Here is an 11,831-nt window from a genome sequence, read left to right on the forward strand (position 1 = left end):
AGAAATCAGAGTCTCACACAGGTGGGAATGATTGAGCTTTGCTTATTTAGATACCTACAATTTCATTGATGTTAAGATTGCTCCTTGAAAAGTCAAATCCAGCATTACTTTACACACTGAGGTGACATTATTCTATTTTATTTAGTTAGAAAACTTACTTTGCATCATTAACAAATTAGTTTCATCGAAATAAGAAATAAATCGATATCATCATCATCGATATCAACGGAACGCTGACAGGCGGCCGCCATTACGAAAAGTATCTTTGACTCGACAGACGAGTTTTTGTTTTGTTTGGATTTGTAGTGAAAGATCTCATAATATAATTTATAACAGCCACCGGAGTCTCATTTCTGTGTCTACTTGGTAAATCTCCTACGCGTTGATATTATAAAAAGTTCAATAGAGCTACTAATGACAGACTTTTACGAACATGATGTAGTGACTAGAATTGTAACAGATATATCGCTATTTTTAACATTTATCAGGTAAAGCAGGAAATGGACGCCGAAAGAGGTGAGATTTGGGACAGTTTATTTTATTAACAACGATTCTGTAATCATAAGTACTACATGCATGTAAGCAACACACTTTTTCGTATATTTTATAAACGATATATGTATCTATGTATATATGTATCTATCTATCTAAAAAAAACGTGAAATTTACATTGGACGCAGAATATGCACGAAACGGAAGAAACACCCATTTACGTGTGTACCACGTGCTGTGCAAACTTTGCGGACGGTTACACAACTGAATTAGAACCTGCTCTTTGTTCTACAATGTGACGTCTCGCCTCGTCGTCACGTCGCGTTGCTCGGCAGTCAGGCTTCGTACCGGACACTCACTGCTTGTCGTTCACATTTAACTTGCGACCTATCTCTGTATGTGCTATAAATGTGTTTCTGTTAGCTTTTTTTTACCTGCATTGTTACTTGTATCTATCTTCTCTGCCGTGACCATCGTGACTTTCTGATAGTGACTATTGCCTCCTTCCGCGTTGTATTGTAGAGAGAAATCCCCCTAGGCCTTATGCCTCAGGGACAGCGGAAAGGTTATTCTACGGGCTAAAACCCCACGGTAGCCATCTCGTGTGCTGTAGTGGTAGTGATCCGGGATCGGCTTTGCGCACCGGAACCGTCCCAGAACCTGAGAGGGTTTCTTTAAACTTAATTTACATCATATTTCGGAATCCATGGCAAATGAAAACGTAAACTTTAAATTCATTATAACGTGCATACGTTCATGCGTACCTCATTTTGGCGGGCTATGGAACGCCAGAGTTAAGTCATTTAAATATAATTTCGTAAGAGTTTTAGGCAATTCCCATTCCACATTTAAGGAACTGTATATGACTTTAGCTCAAATAGAAACTCTGGTGCATGCGATCTCACATCATTAACGCCAAGTCCCTTCTTGACCGCTTTACCAGTGCCAAAGCTAGACGACGTCAATCCGATGAAACTACAGATGTGGAATCGAGAATTCGCAAGCCCTTCTGGATAAGGTGGCAAAAGGAATATGTCTCAGAACTGCAGCGTAAAACAAAGTGGAGATAATTTAAGGGCCGCCTAGACAAAGGAACGATCGCTATCATCGGGGAAGACGCACTACTTCCCATTAAGTTTTGTCTTGGGCGTATCATCGTCGTGTATCCAAGAGTTGACAGCAAGAGCAGAGTCACAGATATACGTACAAATAAAGACCTTCAACCGAATCTGTCTTTTAACGCCTGGGGGCGCCGTGGGGAACGGGCGTCCTAATAAGCGCTCCGTCACAATTTTTTAAAATTTCTCTTCAACAGTCGCCGATAGTGCGCATGCTTTTTTTTATAATATACAAATTAAATTTCAGTTAAATCATGTAACACGTTCACCTTTCGTTATCACCTTAGTTCATAAAGTCAAAGTATTCATAATTATAAAGGTATCTCGACACTCGCGCGCGATACACGCGCGATACCGCGAACTACCCGCGAAGCATGACTGGGGATCCGATTCGCATATTTTTCGCGCTTTCGCGCCGCGTTGGCGCCTCGTTCCCGATTGTTGTCGATATTTAGTCTCGCGACAAAGGGTTTGTGAATATCTCCATATTCGCGTGCGACTCAATTGCTGATAAGCAAGTGCTGTGGACGGTTGTGTTTGTATCTTTATTGTTGACGATTAAAATTTGAATTTGCTTCAAATGGCCGTGAATTGGGCAAATGAACTAGATCTGACACTTTTGGATTGTTTTCGTGCTGAACCCGTATTGTGGGCTATCAAAATAAAGAAATTTAAAAATAAATTCAAAACTCATGATGCAAGGATGCGGCGTCCATCTTGGTCAAGCGCACGAACTATACTGTGAACCAGTAGCGAACCTCTGGGAGTGTGGAACTTGGCAGTTCTTGCCGCGATCCGCACCTTGAATCGCGCGCGAGTGTGGAGAGGCCTTAAGTGCTTATCTCATATCACCACTATTTTATATGGATTTGAAGGCTTTCGTGGTTATTCACTAAACGATTATCACTAATTACAGGTTTGTTACCACGATGTGATTTCTTTTTATTTTCCCGCTATTTCAGAACGGTTACACGGTTGGAGTCAACCCGTGATTATGGAGCGTGAAGCGTGTAACCGTTCCAAAATACCGGGAATATAGTAAAATCAAAGTTTACAAGTCAGTTACAAGTGTTTTTCAGTGTGGGTATTACGATAGAAATAAATAAGAACACTTTGTTAGGAGAATCCAAATTCGTTTAAAAATAAATATTATAATCAAGAAATATGAGTAAAAATAATCTGTTGGAAATTGTACCATTCACCAAGGAAGAACAGGAGGAATGCAAGAAACTTTTTACCAGTAAGTGTACAATGATACCTTATAGCATATAATAATATCTATCTAAAAAAACCGTGGTTGCTTAATGGATTGATCTACCGGCCTCTTAAACAGAGGCAATTTATTTTTTTAGTGATTTGGGTTCCGTTTCGGATATGGAATAACCTCTATAAATATGGCGAGAATGCACAATAATAAACTAAAGTCATTTCACAATAAATATATGAATATCAATGTGATTAAACATTGTTAAATTCAATAAACAAATCATTAACAAACAAAAAATTAAAAGTTATCGAATGATTTCGTTAAGAGTATTTAAACCTTTCTCCTGAAAAGTTATCATATTGCAGATTTTTACTATTTTTTTATTTTCATGTTTTATTACAAATGACGGGATGAACATCCCGTCTCCGTCCGTCACCCGGAGACATAAGTTGACAAGGTCCCATGTGGCTGTAATTTGACCAATATTTTTAACCTAATGGCATAATGAAGTAATGTTTTTCAGCTGATATCACCGAGTACCTCCACGTGTGCCCTACCCGATGCGTACTAACGGAGGCGTACGGGCTGCATGCGGCGAACATTTACAACATGCCCTTACGCAGCGATGACATCGTTGTCACCTCGTTTCCGCGGTCAGGTTGGGACAAGTATATCGACGGTTAAAAGGCGAATTGTTTCTAGCGACATTTTATCCGCATCTATTAATCTATGTTTCACCTCAATTGAAACACTTTTTTGGCGTTTAATTCCGTCGCGAATTCAGGGGTCATTTCCTACATCATGGTGTCAAGCGAGACAATTTCTCAGTTTTTTTTTAGCTAGGAATATGAGTCTTACTTTAATAAGTTCATAATTCATGTTCATGTCTATTTCCGCCGTTTCTCCTTCTATTTTTTGTAGGAAACGTCTTTTAACTTTTCTTGTCTAGTCCAAAGTTGATTACGATTGTACCATAAAGCATTTTGCTTCGTAAATATTTTATAACTTACGATATTTGAATTGTTTTAACGTCGCTTGAATACTTTTATTTTGAACCGATCCCAAGGAGCACACTTATAACTGTTATATCTTTATATAGTCTTAATATGGTATACATTTAGATAATAGTTCTCTATAAATGGTTTTAGAAAAAAGAAATTGTTCTTATAGACTTATTTCACTCAAGTCAAAATTTTAACACCTTCTTAATACCAAACAACTAAATAAGTGTAATCTCTCTTAAGATTTACTCTTATAGTCCTTATTTTAAGGTCATCTGTAGAACAACTGATTATTTTTAATAAAATTGTTCTATACACTTATCCAGTAAAGCCTATTAATACTCTAAAAACTAGTGTTCTTAAGTCTATTCTAGATATATTTAATTTATAGACATTCTGTAGTGTTTGTACTTATTGACAAACACGTTGTAGCGCGTCTTCAGCAGATTTTATTTTTAAAAACACTACAATTAGGGTTTATACTCTATTGGAAGTTGTAAGAGTTTATACAAAATGGATAAAGTAAAGAATATTAAAAGATCTGGTGGAGGTGGTGAACCTTGAATATTAAGTCACATCATTCGATACAATCAGCGTTGCCAATGCCAATTGTTCAAAATCCCCAAAAATCACTGTATAATAATAATAATAATAACAATCACTTGTTTGAAATAAACTTAGGGTCGTATTCTAGAACTCTACTCAATGCTTAAGTCAGGATTGCACTGGAAAAACGACCCTAATGTAATAATAATAACGCACACACTCAACATAGCCCCGCACTAGGCAAACCCAGTGTCGCGGGTGCCATGGACACACACGTAGACAACCACAAATTACATCCAAACTCACGAGAGAAATAAATGTAGGCCATACAAATATTTCTCCCGACCCAGGAATTGAACCTGGGACCTCTGTGCATGGCAGTCCGGCATGGTAACCGTTCGGCCACGGAGGCAGTTATATTATTATAGGCAGTTAGCAGTTAGTAGTTTAGTTGTAGGCAGTTATATATAATTAGATTCAACATTAATCTGTAATCAGTCTGAACAAAAAATCATTTTTCTTTGCCTTCCAAAATTAAGTAAATTGATTATTTGTTGACACTATGTTAACGTTAGAAATAATCAATGAGTTTCGACCTATATTTAATATTTAAAGTTGACGAGTGGTAAGTTGTGGTGTGGAAGTACTAACTGCTCGGCTTTGTTTATCAATAGCTGATTTCGTTTTGCTTTATACCGGGGACCGGCCTAAGCGGGAGAAAGAATCGCGAACTCAACACGCACCGACTGGTAATTTTACAATTCCGAACCAAGTGCTCTAATAATAATTCTATTTAAGCTGCTTGTTAATAATACGAGGGATGTGCGATGTTGAATAACACGTCGATATAGTCCATCACAGTGTTTCTAACAGTAACGATCAAACTAGCGATGCATCAGCAATTGATTATTAAAAAAAAAGATAAAATGTTAGAGTCCCCACATTTTCCTCACATAGCGCCAATCCCCACAAAATCCCCAATCTAGTTGAAACTCCCCACAATTTGGGATATTCCCTACAAATAGGCAACGCTGGATACAATAGTCGTAAATCGCGCTCGGGCCGGTCATGGCCGGTGTTTTTTAACCGTGGCCATTTGTTTGTTGACAAATAAATAAACATTGTGAAGTAATTCCGTGTTGTGAAATGATAAAAACAATTGAAATGAGCGCCTAAACTATGTAATGAAAATTTTATTTCTTCCATCATAAGTTAGGTATGTCATTAAAATATTCTTTATATTTAAACGATAGGAAATGTATCCACTTTTCTAGTCATATTATAACACATTCCATATAATTATACAGAATAACGTTTTTTTTGCGACAAATTGGATTTTTTCCAATTGTTTTTTTGACCTAGTGTTTTGAAAAGTTTTTTATTGCATAAAACGCTCTCTTTTTCTTATAATCTTATAAAGGTTTTGTAATACTGTCAAAAGAAAAAATCGCATAGAAACATCCGGATTTGTAGACAATCATAAAAATCTCTTAGGAGGAATATTCTTCGACAAGTTCAACTACACTAAAGCAAGTAAAAATAATATTTCCATATTTAAAGTTTTTCTATAGATAAAGCTATAGACGAAATGCTCCCAACTGTGTTTAGCTTTAAATTCTTATCGCCATTTTTATTTTTAAAGAATGACTATGAAGTAGCCGAGAAAAATTTATTTTCTTTTTAAAAAGTAAATCTAAGCTGAAATTAGCTTGAAGAAGCCTAGAACTTCTTGGAAATGGTTTGTTTTGTGAGTTATTTTGTATATTTAAGCTTTCTATAAATATTTAAAACAGAAAAACCATATTACACATATACAAACTGTATTTTTATGAAGTTATTATTTTATACATAAATATTTAAAATTTAGCGAGCGCATTACTTTTATGAAACGTTTTACATCACTTTTCACAATGTATTTAAAGTCGCACGTCAATTTGCGCTTTCTAACCGATTAAACATTGCGCGAAAAAGTCAGAAATATTATATCTAATTTCGCTATGTTGCAATTTTGATAGTTTATATTTTGTAAGCCATTAAACTTGAAATCTATTAGTATTAAAAGAATTGCGTTCTATGTTTGTAACGCTTTAGTATTTTGGTTTTAAAATAGCATTACTAAGAAGACTATAAATTATCTAAAAACTATCTACAAGACTAAACAAAAACTGTCTACATTTTACGAATGGTCTTATAGCATTCTAGAAGGGTTACTTCAGAAAAAAGATAAGAATCACTGTTAACACTACCTAGTTTCTCAAAGCATTCTTGTGATCTACTAATAACGTTGTGCCCACTTTTACTTTAAATTATCTAGAAACCTTCTTCTTGTACGGCTACAGTATGTGATGAAATCATGTTCCGACCTTCAACTTGCTACGATATGATATAGTTATTGATCGTGGTATTCAATGACACTAAAGCGTCTGTGGTAAGTAGGTTACACGGATGTATATTTATTATACTTACATTTATTTTCGAATGTACTCAATGTACAGCTTAGTACTTCTTTTTAATTTAAATTGGGTTTATTCTGTTTCCAGATACACCAGGGTTTTAACCAGGTTTTTACCGGGGTTAAATTGAATTTGGTATAATTCCATACTTATTACAAATTTCGATGTAAAAAAATCTTTTTTAGACGAAAAAGTGCAACTCTACACTATAACCACCTTGCGAACCTGTGGATTCTCACTTCTACGTAAGGAATAATCGATTCGATTTTTACGAAAATCGATTCAATGCATACGTTACACGATGTAACGATTTATTGTACCGATTTATTTCAATACGATTTTCAAGCGGATCGATTCAATAGAAAGGCAAATCGGATCGTCTAGACCAGAAAGCAATAAACATTTAAAATATCATTAAATTGGAACAAAATTCAATTTACAACAAATTTATGTTTAATACGTTTAGTTGTACATAGTTTTTACCCTCGATATTGGGCATTAATGGGTTTTAACGCTATTTAAGCCCAATTATTATTAGGTGTTAACAAAGCGCTGGGTTAAAACCCGGGCGCTTGCCTCTACTTTGTTGTGTACGCATTCTTACTTGATGGAAAGTTAGTACAGGGTCAACAGCATCCCCCCGAATGGGTTCCCGCCTTGTCGTGGTGGGGGACTCTAGTAACCATGGTCGATTTCATCCCACGGTGAGGCTTAGAGGAACCCACCCGAAACGATCCAAAGTACACAAACATACAAACTGTCAAGCTTGACGTGCTCGTGACTGTACGTGGTCGGACAATGGTACTTAGAAGACGCATGTTCCCTCTGTTGTTATTATTTTAGACGACCCCCTGTGGCCCAATGGTTAGCAGCGTAAACTCAAGTTGCATTTTACATTCCATATTGTCTTGTTGTCCAAAACTCTCAATTCTAAGAGCGTAAATATTAAAACTTAAAATCAACAAAAAACCTAGAGGCGTATAAGAACAAGTCGTCACATCGGAGATCACATAGCTTTACAGAGTTATCGATACCAATAACTGTAATATATTCCTTGATTAGTAAATTTCTATCATTGAATAATATTAAATATTGAATATTCATCTTTTTTCTTTACTGTTTTTCAGGAACTACATGGACGCAGGAGCTAGTGTGGCTGATAACAAACGAATTAAACTTTGAAAAAGCAAAATCTGTGCCGCTAGTAGACAGATACCCACTTCTGGAGTGAGCAATTTCATATTTTTATTAATTTTTCACATCTTATCATTGCAATAAAAAACAATGAAACCATCTTATCATTGCAATAAAAAACAATGAAACAAAAGATAAAAGTAAATAGGATATTAAGCCTCGTCAGAAGATATATTATCAGAATTTGAAGTCGTACTTCGGGTCGTCAATCCCACAGAGTTTAAAAACAAAGGCATTCAGGCGTGGACTTTTACAACAGGCCTCATCCCCAAATTTAAAATCGTTTACCATGGAGGGAGTTCCGCTCGGGGTTCTCTAACGGACCGAATTCCTAATGAAGTCATGCGTCAAAGAACTATAAAGTAACCGGCATAGCTCGCAAAATGGAAGTGAACCGGAAAATATCTGCCTCCTGATGTTGATCGGATACTACCCGATCGGAATCGACCGATCAGGTAGTCTCGAAATTAAATGGATTTCTGAGCGGAAAGATGAACCTGATTCCTACTATATCTTTCTAATTTGTGAGTTAAATCAACCATTCCGATTAGAAATATCAAAAGTTTCCGATTGACCAGTTGTGAATCGCAATTATGCGCCTTGAGTCGGAAAAGACGCAGTTTCCGATCGGGAGAGGCAATCCAAACCAAGTTGCTGTAGGAGGACAGGTAGCCGATGAAGCAGACTTGTTTTTAACCGACTACAAAAAAGGAGGAGGTTCTCAATTCACTGTCACTGACTGTATGTTTTTTTTATATATGTTACGCGATAACTCCGGTATTTGTGAACCGATTTTGAAGATTCTTTTTTGTTGGAAACAGGGTACCTCCATAGTGGTCCCATTTACCTGTAAGGGTGGCTGTTCACGCATGAAGATTCATTTTTATAAATAGCGCCTAAATTTTATTAAAAGGAGTAATTATTTTAATGTTTGGGTTTGCTATTCTCCAATTCAAGGCGTTTTTCTCTCAATATACTTTGAGTAGTGAGAACCGATTTTTTTTATTTGTAAGTGAACCAATAAGCTAAAAATAAATTACATTGCATTCCAGGACCTGAAGGGGAAAAGGGCGCGTCGCGTAGCTAACTTTTTCGGTAAAAGTTACAGCGAGGAACAGCTGGACCAGCTGTGTGACTACTTGAGCTTCGAGAACTTCAAGACAAATGAATCTGTAGATCTGAAATATCTTCGCGATACAGGCATTTGTGATACGCAAAAGAAGAGTTTCATCAGGAAAGGTGAGAAAAAATATCTATAATATGCAATAAAAGTTAAATTGAATGTTATTTATTACAAATAAATTTTTTCAAGGTTTATCAGTATGAAATTGTTAAAATTTCATCAACCTTAGCGTCGCATGATTTTTTTTTGTATACAAAAGCGCATTTGAGTTATAGGTGTAGTGTAGAGTTATAGGTATTTATAATTTATAACTTATAGCACATATCAAACATAATGTAACAGAATTCGGTTTATTGTTTACGTAATGTGCTTTACGAAAGGGTTAATGTTAGCTAATATTATTGTTGTTTTCTAATTATTACAGAAACGATTTAGTAGGCTATATACGAATCACATTAACTAGTCTCGATAATGGTTTCTTTGTAAGTTTACAATAGTCACGTCAGTTTAATATCTCAATATGAGTGAGGTCGCAGAGAGTGGGGCGCTGGTGTTATTTGAATCTGTTCAGTTTTTAATCCACATAACCCTATTAAAATAGTTTACTGACGTCATCCTATGACATGGTGGTTGTTGGTAGGGTTTGCCATTCGAAAATAAAGAATAAAGTTGATGATCAATACTTTATAAACAAGCGTGCATTGCGAAGATAAGCATTTTGTGTAAGTTATTTGAATAGTAAACAAGCGCGGCCGCTCTCTGTGGATTTGCCGTGTGATTTGTCGTTTTAAACGGATCTGTCTTTCGAACTAATTACTGTGGAAAAACAGATAAAAGAATTGATTGCAATCAACTCACGTTATTATTTCACCGCCGGCTGAACGAATTGATAGCGAACATTGAATAGGCCAATTATTATCAATACACGAACGTTTCTTATTTAATTCCTGATTAAATCAGCGACAAATTAAATATATACCGATATATTTAAAATACATAAATAACATAATTTGACGACCTCGGGGGCTTAACGGTTTACACTGTTGGTACTGGATGCAGAGGTCCCGGGCTCGATTCCCTGTAGAACCAATTTGGGAAATCAATTTTTCTAACTGGTCTGATCTGAGTGTTCTGTTCAAGTGCCCCAGACAGAATTTCGTTGCTCTGGTACTCATAGCACAAGGAATTCCCTAGTTTGAGACCAGGGGGCCTACCATAACCGTTCCAAAAAACAATCTTATTTCAATGTAAGCTTAAAGTAAGCTTATTATAATATTACTCACATTCATCCCGTGACAAACCTGTCAACCAAGTAATGTATTATTGCTAAAGTGATTGAAAGAACGAATGATTTTCCAATATTGTCTATTTCTTACTAAAAATAGGAAAGAAGTAACGCTATATGAACTATATAATGCCATCTCTTTCTTTTCTGATGTTCCGAATCGTCATATCGTATAATATAAAAATAAATATATCGTATAATGTTTAAGTACTTTATGTTATTTACATTCAGAGAATTTTAACTGTTAAAAAAGAAAAGTATGTAATAATAAATACTATTAAAATTACGTTGTTTACTATTATTTTTCCGCATTTTCACGAAGAAAAATAAATAGAACAAGTTGCGTCTTGATAGTCACGTTTTGAATTCGGAATTATAGTTTTGTGTCCAACTGTTAGTGTCGCCAAGGAGCATGTAGATGTCGCTGTTATAATTTTACGAAATAAACATCGCGTATTTTTATTTAACGATAAATGATTTCCCATGTACTATAAAATAAAAAGATAAGCAAATTACTGAAGAGATATATGTAAATAAATAAGTTCAACTTAACTTTTAATCATTACAAATCAATATTTAGACAATAAATTCGAAAATAATATTGTTTCCACTGCGTCCGAGTAACTGTTTGAAGATTGTAAAATTTGACATAAGAACATATCTATAATATTACAGTCGCGTCATAATACGAACTGAGTGAGTGAATAGTCACAAAGACGCCAATAAAACATCATAATTTTAACATTATAATAAGCTTACTTCAAGCGCGTCATGGTACGAAAAGTCAATGCAAGGTGAAAGTAATATTGTTTTAAGAGGTTGTGGTAGGCTCCCGGGCGTTATTTAAACAGTTATCAAGATAATACGAGATCAACGCGGTGAATTGTTACAGGCAAGTCAGCGGTTGGCGCGAGTACTTTGAAGGAGAACTAGCGGTGCAGGTTCAGAACTGGATAGATGAGAACCTGCGGGACACCGACTTGCGCTTCCCATCACTTTAAATATTTTTAGTAGCGGTATTAGTACTAAATGATCTGTGGTATCCGTTAATTCAATTAAGTGTAGAGGTTATCATTTTGTTCTGTCTAGTTTTGTTATTTAGGCTCAATAAACGTATCTACACTATCGCTTGTCGTTTTGATCAGTCTGAAAGTACGTGGTTCGTGGCTATTCACTTACGTACAGGTAGTTTATCACCGTATGGCATCTTGTTATTTCCCTTGCCATTCACTTTGCCTTAATAACTTATTATTGCGTTTGGATATTTGTCTATAAGCAATTTGTTAGTATAATAATAAAATGCATATATATATCACGCCAGTCTCCTACCGGCGTAGGTAGAGACTATGAACCTCCACCTGTCACGCTCCTGACAAACCTCCTTCGCCTCCTCCTCTCCCTTTTAACTCCCA

General features: G+C 35.8%; 1 protein-coding gene across 1 annotated transcript; it reads left to right on the forward strand.

The window, feature by feature from the left end:
* The first annotated feature begins 2,774 nt into the window (after window positions 1-2,774).
* LOC113238346 (sulfotransferase 1C2-like) lies at window positions 2,775-11,420 on the forward strand. The gene is made up of 7 exons (XM_026475186.1): window positions 2,775-2,850; window positions 3,341-3,475; window positions 7,945-8,044; window positions 8,646-8,679; window positions 9,064-9,250; window positions 9,844-9,856; window positions 11,312-11,420. The coding sequence occupies exons 1-7, from the start codon at window positions 2,775-2,777 to the stop codon at window positions 11,418-11,420; spliced, it is 654 nt and encodes a 217-aa protein (XP_026330971.1).
* Window positions 11,421-11,831: the final 411 nt, after the last annotated feature.

Source organism: Hyposmocoma kahamanoa, unplaced genomic scaffold (assembly GCF_003589595.1).
Source record: "Hyposmocoma kahamanoa isolate Upper Pololo Valley unplaced genomic scaffold, ASM358959v1 95, whole genome shotgun sequence".
In the NCBI taxonomy this organism is placed as follows: Eukaryota; Metazoa; Arthropoda; class Insecta; order Lepidoptera; family Cosmopterigidae; genus Hyposmocoma; species Hyposmocoma kahamanoa.

Bases quoted from the DNA above. Each gene is read 5' to 3' on its own strand.
- LOC113238346 (XM_026475186.1), top strand. From the start codon at position 2,775: ATGAGTAAAAATAATCTGTTGGAAATTGTACCATTCACCAAGGAAGAA. The intron at 8,045-8,645 runs GTGAGCAATTTC...TCCGATCGGGAG, and splicing joins GACAGATACCCACTTCTGGA to AGGCAATCCAAACCAAGTTG. The intron at 8,680-9,063 runs GTAGCCGATGAA...ATTGCATTCCAG, and splicing joins AAGTTGCTGTAGGAGGACAG to GACCTGAAGGGGAAAAGGGC.